Source organism: Papilio polytes, unplaced genomic scaffold (genome assembly GCF_000836215.1).
Source record: "Papilio polytes unplaced genomic scaffold, Ppol_1.0 DF823890.1, whole genome shotgun sequence".
NCBI classification, from domain to species: Eukaryota; Metazoa; Arthropoda; class Insecta; order Lepidoptera; family Papilionidae; genus Papilio; species Papilio polytes.
The window spans coordinates 582,918-603,326 of NW_013525314.1; the positions used below are offsets into that span (position 1 = coordinate 582,918).

At 30.9% G+C, this 20,409-nt stretch overlaps 3 protein-coding genes across 6 annotated transcripts in view; 1 reads left to right on the forward strand and 2 right to left on the reverse strand.

Annotated features, from left to right (window-relative positions):
• Nucleotides 1-1,523, reverse strand: part of LOC106102938 (isocitrate dehydrogenase [NAD] subunit beta, mitochondrial) — a 7,007-nt gene extending 5,484 nt beyond the window's left edge. Inside the window, exons 1-2 of the mRNA XM_013282559.1 lie at nucleotides 1,399-1,523; nucleotides 1,048-1,137 (exon numbers count right to left, since the gene is read on the reverse strand). Of these exons, the coding sequence (XP_013138013.1) occupies nucleotides 1,048-1,137; nucleotides 1,399-1,440 (132 nt within the window). The 5' untranslated portion in view covers nucleotides 1,441-1,523. The remainder of the gene's footprint in view (nucleotides 1-1,047; nucleotides 1,138-1,398) is intronic.
• A 398-nt stretch (nucleotides 1,524-1,921) lies between these two features.
• Nucleotides 1,922-18,171, forward strand: LOC106102971 (sideroflexin-1). Of its 4 annotated transcripts, none has more exons than XM_013282593.1 (9): nucleotides 1,922-2,102; nucleotides 5,591-5,753; nucleotides 6,437-6,591; nucleotides 8,048-8,165; nucleotides 9,345-9,420; nucleotides 13,101-13,186; nucleotides 13,573-13,700; nucleotides 17,398-17,582; nucleotides 18,015-18,171. In XM_013282593.1, the coding sequence occupies exons 2-9, from the start codon at nucleotides 5,605-5,607 to the stop codon at nucleotides 18,072-18,074; spliced, it is 957 nt and encodes a 318-aa protein (XP_013138047.1). In that variant the 5' UTR covers nucleotides 1,922-2,102; nucleotides 5,591-5,604; the 3' UTR covers nucleotides 18,075-18,171. The 4 variants fall into 4 exon arrangements, with proteins under 4 accessions (XP_013138047.1, XP_013138048.1, XP_013138049.1 ...); XM_013282594.1 differs by lacking the exons at nucleotides 17,398-17,582; nucleotides 18,015-18,171 and adding exons at nucleotides 14,467-14,651; nucleotides 15,391-15,590; XM_013282595.1 differs by lacking the exon at nucleotides 1,922-2,102 and adding an exon at nucleotides 3,199-3,318.
• Nucleotides 18,172-19,512: 1,341 nt separating this feature from the next.
• Nucleotides 19,513-20,409, reverse strand: part of LOC106102939 (zinc finger protein 28-like) — an 11,240-nt gene continuing 10,343 nt past the window's right edge. The window contains exon 15 of the mRNA XM_013282560.1: nucleotides 19,513-19,539. Coding sequence (XP_013138014.1) covers nucleotides 19,513-19,539 — 27 coding nt within the window. The remainder of the gene's footprint in view (nucleotides 19,540-20,409) is intronic.

Sequence of the window (20,409 nt, forward strand, 5' to 3'; positions counted from 1 at the left end):
TGTGAAGTCAACCAACCCGCAGTGCAGCGTGGTTGACTATGGCCTAGTCACCCCATATTAGGGTAGGCTCCGAGCCCCTCGGTGGGGATGTATAGTGAGCTAGTGCTGTATGTTGTTTACTGTTATTTTCATACAAATATCTAGTCTATGTTTCAATATCCATTTGTCTATTGGCAATTTTGAAATAAAGTGTTTTATCTGCCAATGAAATACAAATCCCAATCCCAATTACTATACAATTTGGATGAGAATGTAGAATGGCCGTAATGTGTAGAATCATGCAAAAAAAAATATCCTTACACAATATTGATGCTGCAGAAACTAATAAATTCACCTTAAATGAAGATTGCAGATATTTATAGACATATGTTGGAGAAGTGTCTTACTTAATTTAAAATAATAAAGACAAGGCCACATTGCTATTTAGTATGATATTCAATTTGGGGCCTGGTGATCCATTACACAGGGCGCCACCCTAGTTTGGACACCAGTTCCCTGCCCAAGGGAAAATTATTAAACTTTTTTTTTATTACATAAATTATTTTTGAATAAGTATACTGCTGTTCTGCATTATGCTGTTTGCTAGAAATAATATGGATCATATCTAAGAAAGTAGACCATTTTTAAGAGACTTGCTCTTATTTACATATGATTGAATAAATATATTCTATCAAAACTTAATTTTAACGCCAAATAATTTTGATATATGATTTTCTTACAAGAGAAAACAAGAAATTTTGATACAAATGTGTTCTGATTTCTGTGTACATTTTTACTTAATTGTAATTTAATCATAGTTTTCTATATACCAAGGATAAATATAGATTTTTAGTTAAACACCAAGCAATGAAGTAATAGTCATTTCCTTTAATATGTTATATAGTTTTTATGTCTTATTGTTGGGATTTCTTGATCAAATATATTTAAACCTTAAAAATTTGAAGTTTTATTTTTGTTTTTTTACTGGACCATGCTCGTAGATTCTTGGGTCTATTATTCATTGCTTGTTATTTTATTTTTTTATTAGTAAACCAGTTAGTATCTCACCAGGGTGCTGATTGTGTGTTGCGCAAAACATACGTTTTTATCCTTGTTTATCGCCGTAGTGTGGACGCCTTTGCCGACGTGCTGTGATCCCTGGAATTAAAACAATATGTTTGATTGTTTCAGATATGTACCTACATCACGTGAGATATTAATAACTTTATACGTCACAACTTAAATGCTAATAATCATAGCAGCAAATAACTCAAATTTAAGATCATGATATTATCTACAAATCTATAGTTTGCGTAAATTAATAAAAATAGTTTTGAATTACACGTTACGAAACACATTTCGTACTTAGCCTAATATATTAAATAATGGGAGTAATCGTAACCACAATATGTAACTAACCTGTACAAGGGCTCGGAAAACATTTCTAGTGATTAGAGACATTTTAAACCTTTTATAAAAGGTATATTTTTATAATTTATTAGAAAATTTTCTGCACAGCTACCGTCGCAAAGACGACACTTCAAATTTGCAAATTCCGTTTCTGCAAAAATGTCATTCAAAAGGATAAAAGTAGATGTTATATTTAAATAAATTTTACAACATTAATGACTAGCATTAAATGTACTAAATAATATGCATATGATTAAATTATTTTGTATATCGACATTAAATTGTTATCGAAACATTAAAGGGATTTAAGTTCCTCTGTATGCTTGAATCGGAACAGGAAATGTTGCTTATTAACAGAACAGAAATTAAGAATTTAATAAATTTCAATTTAATTTATTGTTCTAGTTATGCAAATTAATTTCATTTTTTTAAAAAAGAAAATAAGAACGAACGAAAAAGATTATTGGAAAAAGATTTTAACATTTTTGTCCCTGACAACACTAAAAGCCTTGAAGAATTGATTTTTGTGTCACTCCTCCAATTCTTTTGACGGCGCAACATTTAAAACTCCATAAATCATTTAAAAAAAGGCCATCTAACTTAAATAATCGGTTAAAAATGAATTCGTAACACTAAAAGGAAGCAAGATTTTTGTAAATCCAAAGAAATCATATACATTACAAATAACTTTCTAAATCGCCAGAAAGTCATAGGTAAGTGCTTTTTTTACATAAATCTTTTTTGGAATACCAAATCTTTTAGAAAATTATTTTAATAATTTAAATTCTGTGTATTAAAAACTGTTAAAGCCAATCGGGAAAACAGATTAATTAAGTTCCGTTTCTCTAGTATTTGATTTTTAAAAAGCTTTGGTCATATTATCGATTATTTTAAACACAACTTACTGAGACTATGTCTCAACGTGTGTCGAAAAGATAATAAGGTTGTGCTGGGTCAGGGCTTACACAGATATCACTATTAGTTCATTAATTTTATTAGTTGTTTAAAAATAATGAGGTCTTGCGTAATAAAATACGTCTTATCAAAACTACGTATTTTTATATCATTTTGATCTTATCAACTACAGAACATTGATTTTTAAAAATCTGCTGATTGATTTTTTTACATTATTTTGTCGTATAAAAATATTTAAATAAAAAGACTGGCAAATTTATAATGTATTGGAAATACTTTTATTTAATTTGATACGATAATGTTTTCAATATCTTTATACAAAATAAACCAGGACAAATATATGCATACATGTTTCTCAGTGTACATAAAACACAATTTCTCTCGCCAAAGATCATGTTAGACATATTTCTTTAAATTAAATAAATAAAACCAAGCGCTTTGCATTAAAATTAACAAGATAAGATTATAAGATCATAATCTTTTAATAACAATCTCGTAATTAATGACCGACGTTACGAGGCGCAACGTTTGCATCGAACGGCTCGTTGCTCGCTGATTGCCTGTAACGTTACGTACTGTCTGTATGCTCGGCATGTAACATGTAAAATTACATCACGCACCCTCTGTCAGGATCCACCTTTTGATGGACTTTATTAAAGTGAATTTCCACTAGCGAGACACTTCCAGAAAAATATGATTATAGCTTTCATTCTCTTTAATAACAGATAACAACGTTTTTAGACTAGAGCTTCTCCCAGTGGAAACTGACTAGAAGACCATAGTCCTTTTCTTGTTTTTTTTTATCGTAAATGACACTTACATGCCGATTATCCTCTTTTCTACATAGATAGAATCTGTCACGTCACCTTGACGAGATTTATGTAAACAAATGTCAATTTTGTAATATTTCTATACATAATATTTAATTATAAAATCGCGTTATTTAAAGGATAACGACTATGACGTTGAAATAATTAAAATATCTTTACGTAAAACAAATGAGAATAATTTAAAGTAAGTAAAATGTAACGTTTTGAGGAAATAGTTATATGCTACAGTATAAAAATGTACAAAGGAGGAGGAAGGCCGAAGAAAGTATGGATGGATTGTGTGAAAGAGGATATGCTTAAGAAGAGAGTAGATCAATAAATCGACTAAGAACAGCAGTTCAATCCCGTCAGTTTCCACTGCTGAAACTGATGTAAAAAAATGTATATTGTTAACTCAATTTTTACATAGATATTTAGAGGTAAGAATATGTTTTTTATACAAGTGTCAGAAGTACCATAGAAGTCCACAGTTAAAACGATAAGATACTAAGGTCAAGGTAATAAAATAATGGCTTATAAAATAATTCTAAATTCATACCTATTTGTATGTATATGAAGTTACAAATCGAAAGGCTACATAAAGGGAGACACACATAAAGATTGTTTTATTTTCTTTTCTAGATAATAAACAAATATCGTAGGGTAGAGCCATAAATTACGTCAATAAAAACAATTGTACATATAAAAAGTTAGGGACGTATGTTTGTAAACAATGTAATCTACAAGATAATTACGATTTATATTAGCTTAATATTCGCGGAAGCGATACCTTCCAAACCAGTTTATCAAACGGGTTGGCTTCGAGCATGCTTCAGTTTGGTCAAATAAGTTAAAACAGCCGCCAGAAGGCCATTTCGAACACACTAAAATATTTTCAAAGTTCTATTCAATTATAACGAAAGTTTTGAAACGTGAAAGCTTAAATCAATCTAGAATTAGTCATAAATAGACTTCTCATGCAAAGGTAAGCTTAAAAAACTATTCGTACACAATTTAAAATATCAATAAACATTTAAAAAGGAATTTAAAAAAATCTTAAAGTTCCGCGTTTAGTATTGGATACCAATTGTTGCAATATTTATTTTATCTGTGGTGGATGGTGGATGACTAGTTTATTTTCATAAAATATTACAAATTTATTTATTTTATATTAATACTTGACGCCAGTTTAAATTACTATTTAGAGAAATTGCGCGAAGTTAGTTTATGTAGAGTGCATAATCTATACTAATATTATAAAGAGGAAAGATTTGTATTTTTGTATGTATTGAAATAACTCAAAAACTACTGGGCCGATTTTAAAAATTCTTTCACTGTTTGAAAGGTAATTTATCTGTGAGTAACATAGGCTATTTTGTATCACGCGAGCGAAGTTGCCAACAATAGCTAGTCATCATACTTCGTACTGATATTATAAATGCGAAAGTTTAGATTTTTGTTAGAGTTTGTAACGGCTGAACGGATTTAGATGAAATTTGGTATAGGTGTAGGAGACGGTCTGGAAGAACACATAGGCTACTCACTTTTGTTTTTTTTAAATTACACGCAGACAAAATCGCAGGCGAAAGCTAATTAATAAAAAAATCTTTGATTTATCAATTGTGATATATTTTCGTCCAATGGGTGATCACTGTTTATTTTAATTAAGCAATTTACTGATTGTATTTAAAGATGAGAGATTGGTCTTTTTACGTTCATCTACTATATCATTGAACAGTTTATAGTTTTCCACCATTCAAGTCGGTTGTTGGTGAAATAAATGAAACGTAACTATATGTATGTAGTTAGTTAAATAGTTCGACAAAAAAAATTAACAGAGAACAATTTCGACGTTATTGTTTAAAAGGTAGTGATTTTCACTTATTTAATACATGTTTTGGAAGAGTCATAAGTTTTATAATAGAGTTTTATTACTAGCTTTCGCTCGTGACTCCGTCCGCGTGGAGTTAAAAAAACATAAGTTACCAACTTATGCGTTTTTCCAGACTGTAATCTACGTCTCCGATCTACTATTATCTACGATCCGTTCAGCCGTTTAGGCTACAAACTCTAACAAACATCCAGCCATCCATCTACTTTCTCATTTATGATATTACTAAGATTTATTTTATTTTCATTTAATTTTTATATTATTATGTTTTATAAAACTAATATAAAATGTAATATGAATTTAAATAATTCTTTATCCATAAGAAAACATCGTTACTTAGTAGCATAAATTATATTTACGATGTTTATTTTTAAATTTTACGCAACAAAGTTAATAAAAGCCAGTATTATATAAACAAAAGTTTTTTTTTAATAACAAGATTAAAATTAAAAAGGGAACATTAGTATTAACAATTAGAGTGTCAAAATTAACATCTGTTTTCAGCCAGGTTCATGAGTTTTAGACACCAAGTGTTCCTATACTATAATTAAACATAGGTATACTAAATATGAATTATTGTTCACAGCTTGATATAACAGAATGGGTGGAATCGACTTGGATAAGCCTCGTTACGATCAGTCCACGTATATGGGCCGAGCGAAACACTTCCTTAGGTTAACCAGCCCGCTCAATGCCTTCGCAAGTGACAAGGAACTCGATGAGGCTAAGAAGATTGTCACTGAATTCAGGTAGATTTTTACATATGCAACTCCGTTATCCATTTCATGTTTAGTGACTACAAAATATGGTATCACCAGCTCTTTATACGTCCCTACCGAAGGGCTCGAAGCTTTTCCTAAGTTAGGGTGACTACGCTGCACTGCGAGTTGACTTCACATATATCTTTGAATTGCTTCACAAATATGTGCATCACGATGTTTTTCTTCACCGTAAGAAAGTAGGGTAAATTATCTATATCTATACATATAATGAAATTGGAGTATCTGTTTGTAATATCAAAAGAAAAATTCCAGATTTCTGGAACATGCTGTATTTGCGTTGCTGATAACAAAAATTGCATTTAATTTTTTTTTATCTGTCCGACTGTATGTCCGCAAGCCGCGTTTATTCCGGGTAATCTCCGAAACGGCTGGGCCGATTTGGAATTGACTTTCACTGAAGAGTACTTGACATAGTCAAGCATGTTATAGGCTACTTTTTAGTTAATATTGCGTGGTGGAAGTCGCGGAAAACAGCTAGCGCACATATGAAATTCGAACATTGGTGCATGGCGGGATTCGAATCCAAGACCTGTAGATTACAAGTCAAGTGCTAACTATGGTATGTCTAATGATAACTGAACACAGTTTGAGGGAATCCGTCTTATGTTTTTAATACGATTTCTTTGAGTACTGAAGTTATTATTCTTTAGGAAGTCTCGTCGTATGCCACCCGGGTATGACGAAGATAAGCTATGGGATACGAAATATTTATACGACAGCGCTTTCCATCCTGATACTGGGGAGAAGATGTTTGTAATGGGCAGGATGTCTGCGCAGGCGCCTATGAACACTATCATCACTGGCGGTGAGTTCCCGCCCACTATAACATGATACACGACGCAATACTAAAATGACATAAGCTTCGTTAATTTAGTTACTACAGTAGAACCTCGATAAGTTAAAGTCCAAGGGAAACACAAAATATTTTAAGTTATCAAGGATCTAAGTTGTAGAGTTTTTGGGCTCTGATGGGAAAGGAACATATTATTTTTTTAAGGTTTGAGTTATCGAGGTTCTATTGTATTAGTATTGTCTTTTTTGAAGTAGTTTTTCGATTATATCCCTACATTATTATAGAACAATATTTATTATATGAAAGGAAAGCTCTAGTTCTTCTGGTCATTATAAAAATATCTTCCCATATCATTTAATCAGTATCAATTGATTTAAATCGAGAATAATTGATCTATTATATTCGAAGCTGTTTGTTGCCATCGAAATATTTGAATACTAAGAGCGCACATTTTTATCGCACAACTGTTTAGTCTTGCTTTGATTCCTATGAGTTTGTATAGAGGTGCGCACAATCGATTTTTAGTTAGCAACTAAACAGTTGAATTGGCTGAGAATCAATCGACAATCGCACAATAGTGCGTAGTCAAAGGTGTGCGCCCGCTCCCAATACAGAAGCCTAATGTTTGAGTGACAATTGCGAGAAGGTATTCGTAACGTTATCGACTTTAAAACGTAATCGTGAGAAAGTTCTTCTAACATTATCGACATAATTGTATGAGGATGTTTATGGATAAATCACTTCGCTATTGTGGCGAATTCTAATGGTAGCTTGCTCTTTTGCCACTATTTACTAAAAAAATATGTACATTCTTATTTGCAATGCTTAATTTTGGACTTGGATCGATGTTATTGGCCTATTTGGTTTTAAAAGTTTTAAAACCCATTTTGTATGTATTATTGTTATATTAGTAATGCTAATAATACACGATAAAAATATATATTAATAATGTACAGGTTACTGGGTCAGAGCAAGGTCATTTGTCAATGAAAGATTTATTGATAACTCTTGACGTATTGTTAGGCATGATAGTTATTAGAAAATTATTGAATATGTTGCTCACGACCCGCGTAAAATTAAAAAAAATAATATAAAATACAACCTAAGTTACTCACTGATACTAGATTTCAATGATGAAAGAATTTTTATAATCGGTCCAGTAACGAGTAGCTTTTGAATTATTACAATACGTATAAAAATACAAATCTTTTTACAATAGTACTAAAGACAAATCCTAAAATAATATATTCTAAATGAAGTTGAAGGTTAAATGTCCGTTGCCTTTTTTTACAAATTAATACTTAATTTTTAAACATCATTATAAAAAATAAATACTTTAAATGTACTTTTTAAAATTGTTGGTTTCATTTGATGTAGAAATCCTAAAATAATTTTTTTTGCTACAATACACACGATATGGGTTTTTTTTCAGATTTTTTTTTCATTTTTTATTTTTTTTTTCATGAAGGTATGATAACATTCTACAAGACGACGCCGGCGACGGTGTTCTGGCAGTGGTTGAATCAGACATTCAATGCTCTCGTCAACTACACCAACAGATCTGGTGATGCACCCATTAGTACCACGTGAGTGTTGCATACTATATAGCGATAAACTTATCTGGCCCGGTGAATATAGCTCTCTTACTACTTTGACTAAACTGTCGCACAACTGCGGTGCGATTGTCGATTGTTTCGCAGCTTCAACTGTTTAGTTGCACAACTATAAATCGAGTATTATGCTCATATAAGCTCATTGGAATCAAAGAGAGACTAAACAGTTGTGCGATAGTTTAGTCAAAGGTGCGCCTAAAACCTAAAGAGGTTCAGATCAAAGACATTTAAATAATATATGGACGAGGCAGTGAACAAAATTTCACCGGTACTCTCTCTGAATGGTGCTATGTCAGTTGTCAAATTTAATGTTACTTTGTTACCTTATATTGACATGTGGCAAAACATTTTATAAAATCAAAATAAACTCCATCTTTTGTTAGAAAATAAACACAACTGTTACAAAAAATATTATATAAACATTTAATTTTTTTAATGACACATTGACAATTAATTTAAAAACAATTAATTATATTGTCATGGGGTTTTGATAACGTTAGTTATGTTTATGTGAAAAATGTCTTAAATGAAGTGTCAAGCCTCCTCTATATAATTTTTGAATCTCTGGCTTAGACTTATAAAACGTGTAACTTTTAGGAAGAAGAAGGAAATTTAGTTGTATTGACATATTTCCCGTTGGACCGTTCGATTGTATGAGTTGTTAGACCGATCGTCCGGGAAACACTTTTTTTATTTAAAGATTTAAATATTTTTTTTATATTATTAGGTATGTTTATATGTAAGACTAGCTGTTCCCGCGCGGCTTCAACCGCATGAAATTATAAAAACTTTATTTTATTGTTTACATTTGTCAAATTCTCAATTGTAAATGTCAAAATTACAATTACCTTAATAATCTTGCTACCTTAATGTTGCCAGCTTGTAGTTTATGGTCCCTTTCCCGTGCGGTTTTTGTCCAATTTATTTAACCCCTAAGTTTCATAGCGTGAAAATATATCCTTAAGCGTGAAGTAATTGTAGGGCTTTTTATTAAAGAAAGAATTATTCAAAAATATGCTGATTGCTGACATGTTACGCCACAAAGTAGTGTGTGTTTACGCTTTATTATATTAGTATAGATACATCGATAGATTATATTAAATATTTTGTGTTATATTTTATTGGTATAGATGTATATTTGTTGGTTTTCAGCCAACTGTTGGCGTCGTACTGCGCGGCGTGCGGCGGCGCGCTCACCACGGCTCTATTCCTCAACAGCAAAGTTAAGGTAAAAAAACAATTCAGTCTCTAATTTTGCATGTTTTTTAGGTATGAAAACAATTATTGTTACTAAGTTTGTACTTAACTTTTTATTGTAATATGTTCAGTAAAATTTTTATCCGCTAAATAATTTCAGCATTTTATTTATTCGACTTTGAATTCAGGGTTCATAGGTCGGTAAATTAACTGTTAAAATGTATTCATTTGAAGAAAGCCGAATTCGTCTAGTAAATATAACTATCTAATCGTATGGCTACATAAATCGTATATCCTGACTGAACCACGTCTAAAAACTATTAATTTGTTTTTTTAATACTAGTGTTTTCCGCATTCATATAACCTGATTCGGTCTAAACCTGTAATAAAGATTGTATGTTTTATCTAATCTTGTCACGTCACTGACATTTATATGTCTACGTCATAGAGGTGTGTCGCTGTCTATGTAACTATATCTGTACTTCTATACTAATATAAAAAAGCTTAAACACACATTACTTTGTGGCCTAGGATGCCAATCATACTAATATTATAAATGCAAAAGTTTAGATGGATGGATGTTTGTTAGAGTTTGTAGCCTAAACGATTAAACGAATTTCTATGTAATTTGTATATATGTGGAGGATAGTCTGGAAGAATACATAGGCTACTTACATTTTTTTTATTTCACGCGGACGGAGTCGCGGGCATAAGCTAGTCACAGCATGTCTTGGAAAAAATATTTCTTTATTAAAATGCCGCACACTTACGACAAGCTTTAGGCTATATATATTACGCTATTAAACTTAGGGAGTAAGTAATTTGGAAAATACCGTCATGTGGAAAAGGGACAAAAACTACAAGCTGGCAACATCAAGGAAGCAAAGTTACACTGGCAACGGTAATTGTTATCCAATGTCAAAGGAATTCGTTGTCTTTTGTGCATTTGAATTTTGATATTTGCGATTAAAATTTCACAAATGTAAATAATAAAAAGTTTTTATAACCTCATATAGATATGAGGACTCTTATTAAATCGCTCATTAAATGACTATGCACCTGCCGTACCAATAACTAATACATATAGAAATGCTTTGAGATAAAACTTTTGATAACTTTGATTTGGTTTATTTTATCTTTAAATTTTCTTATCAGTCAAGGTGATTTTCTACGTAGAACTTGAATGAAATGTATATCGTAATATTTTAGACGAAAATATAACAAACTGAGACAATAAATGTCATGTTTTTACCGGTCAATATATCCATCATCCACTTGCCCTTATCCCCTACAGTCGGCACAGTATGTGCTGCTCTTCCATACATTTATCAGCCGTCATATCTGAATCCACTCCTTTCTTAAGCATATCTTCTTTCACACAATCCATCCATACTTTCTTCGGTCAATATATCCGTGGAATATTATAAAAATGTCCGCAAATTTCTACAAATTATTGCTTCATACAAATAGACTTAAAATTTGCAATGTAAATGTGTAAAGTCACGTTATCAACTTATGCAAGAATTTAAAAAAGATTAATATTTAATGCATTGTTTATCATAGACTTACTGATGCAGACATTTTGTCTTAATCTAGCCTTGCAAGTAATTCCTAAAATATAACATTTTTTAAACAAGCGAGAAATAAATCTACAGTTGTAACCAATACCGAAGAAAAGCTACTACGGTACTACATTCCGTAATAATTTATGATTGACTATGTACTGCTCGCGACTTTGTCCGCGTGAAATTAAAAAATACAGCCTTTGTTACACACAGATAAATTACCTTTCTAACGGTGAAAGAATTTATGAAATCGGCCCAGTAGTTTTTGCGTTAATCAAATACATACAAAAATACAAAAATGCAAATCTATCCTCTTTATAATATTACTAGCTGTTCCCATGCGGCTTCATCCACATAAAATTATAAAAACTTTATCTTATTGTTTACATTTGTCAAATTACAAATGTCTAAATGACATGACTTGCTTCCTTGATGTTGGCAGCAAATTATGGTCTCTTTCCCACATTAGGGTTTTTATCCAAAATATTTACCCCCTATGTTTAATGGCGTTAAAATATGTAGTCTAAAGCGTGACGCAAGTGTAGGGCTTTTTATCAAAGAAAGAATGATTAAAAAATATGCTGTAATTGCTGACATCTTAGGCAACAAAGAAGTGTGTTTTTACGATTTATTATAATAGTATAGATAAACTAAATATTCTTTGTATAACTTTATACGTCTCTTATGTTATTGACTAGTTTTATATAGCTTTGTAAATTAATTTAATTTACGAATACCTCGACTTTACTAAGTATAATACGAAATTCCAACAAATCATGACAAGCAATTTACACCATGTAAATAAATAGCAAAATCCGCACGATTTTATCTAAGCCATTCAATTTGATATCATAATCCATTAACATAAAGTTCAAAATATTAAATTCACTATCAAATATACGCAGTAATACGTAACAGCCAACGCCTACTAAAAAAGTTTAGTAAATATAAACCGGAAACTACGTGATGACTGTACTTAATCGTCTACCTAAACATTCGTGTATGAAAATATTATTGTTTCATTTTTGATACAATGAATGACAAGGATAGTAATATGTTTGAACGTTCAAACACTGTTTACCCACATTTAGAGGAAAGTAAACACCCCAATCGGTTATTTAGTCGTTCATCTACTCTACATGGAAAATTATAGATTAGATAATATTGGTAGCGTTGAAACAACATGATTTTTTGATGAATGGGTTTTTGTAATATGACCTAAAATTGCCATAGTAGCACGTTATTTAAAAACGTATCTGAACACTGTTTAAACACGTGTTGAATTTTTACCTGATTGTTATTATAGACGTTAACGTGACTCAATAATGATAAAATTTTTACTGGTTTTGATGGATGGATGGGCTTCACGGATCTCAATTAAAGATTTTGGCATAGATGTAGAGTATAGTCTTAAAGAACATATTGCCTACTTTCTTTTTGCATTCCCCACGAACAGAGTCGTGGGCGAAAGTTAGTATTAAATGTGTCATTCACGCGTTGACATAAGGATTACGTTCTCAAACAATTACATAAAAGGCATGATGAAATAATTATCATGTTTATGCTAACTAGATAGTAACAAGCCTCTAATAACAGGGATTAAAAGCGACGTCATAAAACGTCACGACTCCTCCCACATTTTATGTTTAGCGCAAACAAAGGCAAACAAAATATTAGCAACATTGACGGAACTAAATAACTAAGAAATTGTATAGTCGAATTCAATATGAGAAATTATCTTACTTCTTACTAATCATACTTAATATTATAAATGCAAAAGTTAAGATGGATGGATGGAGGTTTGTTAGAGTTTGTAGCCTAAACGACTGAACAGATATCGATGAAATTTGGCATAGATATAGAGGATAGCCTGGAAGAACATATAGGTTACTTGCATTTGTTTTTTTTTTAATTCCGCGCAGATGTAGTCGCGAGCGAAAGCTAGTACATATAAATGCAAAAGGTTAGATGGATAGATGGATGTTTGTTAGAATTTGTACCCTAAACGACTAAACGGATCTCGATGAAATTCGACATAGACGTAGAAGATGGTTTGGAAGAACACATAGGCTAATTTGTTTTTTTTTTAATTTCTTCTTTCTTAGTAGAATAAGAATGTACTCTAATGTAAATATTTTTATTGTAGAATATGCCGCCGATATTCGCCCGCCTCGTCCCGTTCGCGGCGGTGTGCGGCGCCAATTTTATAAATATTCCTATGATGAGGAGCAAGTAAGTTAATATTTATAATCTTTTAATGAATTTTATTACCTAATTCCTTCATTCAGAGTTCTTATGTGGAAAAACCAACACCAATTGCTTAATTTAGTGTCAATTAAAAGTTATTACAATGTTTACAAAAAAAAATAAACGATAGGTGCAAATCATTTACATATTGGTATTGTTTGCAACTTGTAACATGGAAGAATTTCGAAATAAGTTGGGTAATTTTTTACTTACTGGTAACTCTGAAAACTATCAGGCACCTATCTGTCAATGTCAAAAAAATGACAAGATGCTTTTAAGTCAACGGTTAAAGACTGTTTGAAATTGTGAAATTATATTCCGGATTAATTGAGAGTTAATTTACTTTTAATAGCTGTGTAAAATGTTTTTAGCGAGTTGTTGGGCGGCACGCCTGTGTTCACGCCGTCGGGCGAACGCATAGGAGAGTCAAAACGAGCGGCACAGCTCGGAATAATGCTCGTGTGTGTGTCGCGTGTTTTAATGGCGTTGCCGGGAATGAGTAAGTATTACTTTCATATTTTATATTACCAGCAACACTTTTAACCGCTATGTACAATACAATTTTGTGTTCTGGAAGGATATTGTCGCAATATTGGAAAATATACATCTGTTCAAATGTCTCGTCGACTCGGAAAATCGTACGACTTTGCGCAGAATATAATGTACCGAAGATTTGGTGCGGGAAGCACATTACTTGAGATTTTTGAGATATTTGAAATTACTTATAATTGGTTTTCGCTACTGAAATATGCATACAATGTTTTATTGTCTTTTGTTTAAATTAATTAATGTTTCTGCAAGGGAAACTCAACATATATAAAATATATAAACCCAAATAACACTTTTATGTATAACCAAATGTATAAATACATCAGTTTTTTGTGGTTTTACTTTGATCGAAGTTATCTAAATCAATTTACTGAAAATTTCAATTATACAACTTATTTTAAAAAGTAACAAAGATGTGTTCAGTTTTACGGATCTGATGTTCAAAATATTTATAATCACAATATCAAGATGGAAATTATATTTAAGTTAAGCCATTATTTCCTTTTACTTTTAGAAAATGTTAAAGTAATTTGATTTGTATTTAGATAGTATAGTGAATTGAATAGAAATTACATAGGTAGTTTGATAAAGTAATTTTGTGGGTATTTAGAAAATGTGAAAAAGTATGCAGAAAACCTATTCCATTTGTATTAATATCATTTAGAATATATACAATAGCATATTTTTTTAAGTTATAACATAGTTAACATTTTCAGCGTTAACACCGGTGTTAACTAACATGGCGACGAAACGTGGAGTATTCAGGAAGTATCCTTGGGGAGTGATGCCATTCCAGCTGGTACTGGTGGGTGCGTGTGTGACCTTTGCCACGCCACTCTGCTGCGCATTGTTCAGTCAGCAAGCGACGCTGCAAGTACAGCGACTGGAACCTCACTTACAAGTAAGGAATCATAGATTTTAATGGTCTGCTATCATACTAATATTAAAAATGCGAAAATTTTGATGGATGGATGTTTGTTAGAGTTTGTAGCATAAACGCCTGAATGGATTTCGATCAAATTTGGTATAAATGTAGAGAATAGTCTACAAAACATAGGGTACTTACTTTTTTTTTAAAAATCCCACGCGGACGGATTCGCGGGCGAAAGCTAGCAGTCTACATTGTATATAATATAGTAAAGTGTAAACACACAGTTTGTTATGTATGATGTCAGAAATAACATTAAAAGATATACTATAAAAAAATAATATTAAAAAATATAAAAGCCCTACTCATGATATGCTTCAGGCTATATATTTTCACGCTATTAAAGTTAGGGGGCAAATAAATTAGAATAAAGCATCATGTGGGAAAGAGATCATAAACTACAAGCTGCCAACATTAAGGAAGCAAGGTTGAAAGAATTTTTGAAATCAAAGCAGTAGTTTTTGAGTAATTTAAATACATACAAAAATCCAAAATTACAATTCTTTCCTCTTTATAACATGAATATGTATTGTGAAGAGGAAAGAATTACTGATAATTAGAGAGGTTTCTAATATGACCTAAACAGCATTGGAACCGTGAGAAACCGGGGTGGGTCAATTGTTTCATATAAAGCACAAAATTAATCTATGTTAGATCAAAGTTTTTTTTTAGCATGTTTTTTATCTACCTTCAAATTATGTTTCAATTTCAGGAGGTAGTTGCGAAAAAACACCCCGAGGTGACCGAAGTCGTATTCAACAAGGGCTTATAAAATAATTCCGCAACTTGTAGGGTAGTTTGCTCCTGTTCCTAGAACAAATTATTTTGTAGGTAGTTTGAGTTTTGTTATAGTTAGTTAAGTTATTAGTCAGATTATGAACAACTTGAGAGTTTAGCCAATTTTTTAATATAGTTTTTATTGTACTATTGTAACAGTTTTGTATAATTAATTTTATTGATTGCTCTATATTGTGTATATTTATTTCCAAAGACATTCCACTATGTATTTGTTTTACATAGAAAGTTTATTTATATATGTGTTTATGTTTGTAACGTACAACGCGTGTACAATAACATGAGTCCTTATATAAAGACGAGAAAATTTATTTCCTACCCATTGGATTAATAGTTTATTAACCCACAATTATGTTGTAAAATTTGCGAAAGTAATAAATTATGTCTAGATTATAATTAGCTAATTTTTTTGACATTTTGCTACTGGGCTAAATTACTAGCCTAATGTGATGTGATGATAGTGAATGTATGATCTAGTGGGTACCGAATTTATTTCTTTGACTATGATGGCTACTAGAAGGACGTGTTTTTCTCTCCTTCCTGCTCTTCAAGTATACTGGTAAGTAATTACATTGAATAATCATGTTATTGTGCCCGTGTAGTAATGCTCAATTTTTTTAGGTTGTGACTTCAAGAGGATCTGAATTTAGTTTGTGGAAAAAATTATAAACTACTTTGACTTTGGAATTTTTTGTTATTTTGTTGATCTTTTTCAGTTTTAAAACATTCCGAAATTATCGTTATAACAGATTTTTACAATTGTATAGCGTTTATTTACATTTTTTTGTGTTTTCATTTACATTTTGTAAAACTGAGAAATCTTAAAGCCATTTACTTTACTGTGATTAATTTTTAAGTGTTATTTATGCTTTACTTTATGTTATCAAGAACTGTCCGTCAATTACGTTATTTGTGAGATAATTCTATTTATTTTGTTTTGTGTGTTATTTTACCTCTCTAACTTTTTTCAAATTGGGAATAATTTGTAATTGTTTCTTATTAACATTATTGTTCTAAATAGTTTTTGGGCCTGTCCTACCACTGGTTGATACAAGCTCAGATAGCGTAAAACTGGAAAATTCCCAACCGCCACCCGCTCTGTCCCTACGTGAGAACAAAAAGTTTCATCCGTCCCACTACCACCAATAAGATAACATGAAACCGTTTTGAAATAAAATAAATTCCAACCGTCCCCACATTGCAAAAGGTGGAACGGATGAAGCTTTTTATTATCTGTCACCACGTGGGGACAGAGAGGGGTGACGATTGGGAATAATGCGTAAAATAACGTCACTGTCAGGTTAACAAAATCCGATATTTCTATCGCATTACACGTTGGATTGTTAAGACAATTTACAATTTGGTGGGACAGGCCCTTAAATTTATTTTAATACTGAAATATCTCATAAATGACAATGTTTTGATAATATATTAAACGTTGACAATAATAACAATTGTGAAGTCGCCTTTATGTTAACACGTACAAAATGTTTATATAATTAAATGTATACAGATTATAACAAAAAATATTTATTTTACCTTTTTTCTATCAACCAAGATATCTATGAAAAGAACAAAAAGTCTACAAAAATTCTTATATTTACTACGAAGTATATTTGTTTAATTTTTCCCGCCTAAAAATGGATCTTATGTCATTTTTGAAATAAAATTTCTGTACAACGGTTCCAAAATTTAAAAAAAAAAACGATGGATGAATGGATGGGGAGGGGATATTTCATACAAAGGGCGCAAGTCGAAATATCTTTTTGTGTGTCTGCTTCTATAAATTTGAGGTAGACATCACAAATGCTGTCTGTGGCCAACGATCTCTTCGCTATTTTGGCGAATTCAAGTGGTTGACAACCTTTTACTAAAAATCCACTTTTCAGCAATGTCATGTAAGACGGACGTTGAATTTTTGCAGCGATAACACCGATTCTAACGAACATAGCGACGAAGCGCGGCATGTTCTGTAAGCGACCTATGATGGTGATCCCCTTCCAGCTAGGGCTGGTGGGGCTCTGTGTGGTGTTCGCGACGCCGCTCTGTTGTGCTCTGTTCGAACAGCAGGCGGCCATCGGCGTCGATAAGATCGAATCCAACTTACAGGTATGTAACTCCCAATAAATACAATGAAGTAACGGACCGTGCCAAGGTTAGTATTATCCGTAAACATTAAACTTTACGAAATAAAGCCATAGATAATAAATGACATTGACAGCAATTGAATTGAGACGACTATCGTATTTCGAAATAAAAAAAAAGTTAATTTTAGGACTTGTACTAAATTGTAAATAGTCTGATAACAATCCAACGTGTAAAATTGATGGAAATGTGGTATTTTGTTTCCATAACTGACAGTGATGTCATTTTTAACCTATCTGAGCTTCTATCAGCCAGTGGTGGGACAGGCCCTAATATTTACACTATTGACAAAAATTACATTTGTCAAAAAAGTGAAATAGTGTATTGACAGTGTACAGAATTTAAAAGTTAATTGAAAAAAATATTGGGCTTATAAATGTTTCTTTTTTTTTCCAGGATATAGTAAAGAGGAAATGCCCTTCATGTAAAGTGGTTGTTTTCAACAAGGGTTTATAACAAATTGTCTATGGAAATTTGTATCGTTCTTCAATAGGTTTATCGATACTTATTACAAAATTATGACAATATTAATGAAAACAATATTTTAAATTATTTATTTTAAGATTTACAAGATTTTGATTGTATTTATCATAAATAAATTAAGTGTTTTATACATTTTACACGACCTGTTTTTTTATATCTATTTTTTAATGCTTAACATATTTTTTTTGGTACAGTACAAATAAAATAATATGATATAAGATGTCCTTATAACAAATGTCTTAGTGACTGTACTTGAAAAACTGTAAACGCCGTTGCGTTAAAATTTTAGGTAAATATTTTATGAATCGAAATTCAATTTATTTTTTTCGGGCAACACATTTTTTTCAATAAGAAAAGTATTTTGAGTGAAACATGTACTCTTTTAAATACGCTTTTGCTCTTGTAATAGTTGCAATAATTGTTAAAAGTACAAAATCTTAAGGAACGTGTTAAAATAAATTATTGCAAACCATAATGAGTGTTTTTCATTATTCATATCTCCTGTAACCCCTGCAGTTTCATGTATTTGCGGTTAAAATGTTAACTGATTGCAGTTACGTCCGGTTAAGGTTCTCGGAATACATGTGCGAGAAAAACCGCGATATTCGAAATAAAAAATCGTTCTAACTTCTGTTTATTTAGAGAATAATGATTTATCTAATTGAATAATAATTAATAAAATAAAAAATATAATTCTTTCCTTTGTACAATACTAATATTGTACAAAGGAAAGATTTAACATTATGCATTAAAGGAACTTAAAAAAATGCCCGACTCCAAAAATTCCTTCATCATTCACATCATTAAAAAGCTACGTTTTTAGTTTTTTTTTTAGTTTTACGCAGACGAAGTCGCGAGCAACAGCTATTAATTAAAAATTAAAATGGATATAAAATAAAACAGATTTAAATATCAGGCGTAAACTTTATTAATACCATTATTAATACAAATAAATTGAATCGATGAACAAAATAAATCTAAATCCATTAAGTAATTTAAAAAAAGCTACTATACTACTTAAAAAATATATTTACTATGCATTATATCTAAAAAAATCCGATTTATTTTCTTGCTAACGAAGTCATGCCAAAAATGTGTAATACCATATACCGTAGATTTCGCAGACTGATGTACAAAATTATTTACCTCAGAACAGATAGCATATTTTTGTAAAATCAGCTGCATAAATACATTTACAAATCTTCACAAACTTGTATACTTTAGTTACAAAATTATGTAAACACATATCCATATGCTTTTGACCATGAATAAATATTTTTAAATCCAAATGTGTATTAAAAGTTTCTGAAGTTTCGTAAATGTTTGGTTGTCGCGCCCATTTCCGGTGTACTATAAATGTATGGGCATTGAATAAATCTATGGATACGGTTGTTGTATTGACTTTGCATATCTAAAATTTGGTGACAACATTCTCTTGCTGATGGTTGTTTTGCATATTATAGTTATTATAATATTGTTTAAAATAAAAGTATTTCTGTAGCATCAGCGGTAGATAATAGTTTAAATAATTATGCAGCAAATTGTACAAGGGTTTCCGCTTTAACATAATTTTAGTGAAAACTATAGACTAACCAAGAATATAAAATTCCATTAACAAAACAACTTTGGGAGCTTATTAATGCACTTTCAAATAAGTTCTACACAATTGAGTTATTATATTTTTTATAAAAGGGTTTTTATATTCTCGGTTAGGTTAAATTGTTATTTTACAGTTACATAAATATCTTTACAAATATTAAGATACATTTTTTTCTATAAATGCTAATTTAAAATGAATTCTCTACATTAAATCTAATTTTAAAATTAAATTCCATCTCATTGAATATTACAGAAAGATAAAAAGCAATTTTACAATATTTAACGCAAATTCATACTTTCATGCAAATTTCATACAAATAAATCAAGAAAACAACAAAATAAGTTCCTGTATTAGGAGTATGCTTTTAAATATTCAAAATTATGAAAATACATCATATTTTAGATAATTTAGTTTTCTACCAACATTACAATAATTTTTTTCAGCAAGATTATTATAAATTAAAAATAATTCATTAATATTTATTTCAGAAAGTTCTAGTATTTTTAGACGTAATATGATACATCACATTTACAAGATTGTATTGGTCACCCTCCTCTTCTAGAAAAGATTAGAATAGAAGAGAAGTACAATATGTAAAACAACAATAGAAACAGGAAAGGTGAAGAACGAATTCTGTCTATTGACATTGTATAGAGCTATTCAAAAATGTCATCGGCTCGGACTTTATACTTAGCATATTAGTGTAAG

Bases quoted from the DNA above. Each gene is read 5' to 3' on its own strand.
- LOC106102971 (XM_013282593.1), top strand. From the start codon at position 5,605: ATGGGTGGAATCGACTTGGATAAGCCTCGTTACGATCAGTCCACGTAT. The intron at 5,754-6,436 runs GTAGATTTTTAC...ATTATTCTTTAG, and splicing joins AAGATTGTCACTGAATTCAG to GAAGTCTCGTCGTATGCCAC. The intron at 6,592-8,047 runs GTGAGTTCCCGC...TTTTTCATGAAG, and splicing joins GAACACTATCATCACTGGCG to GTATGATAACATTCTACAAG.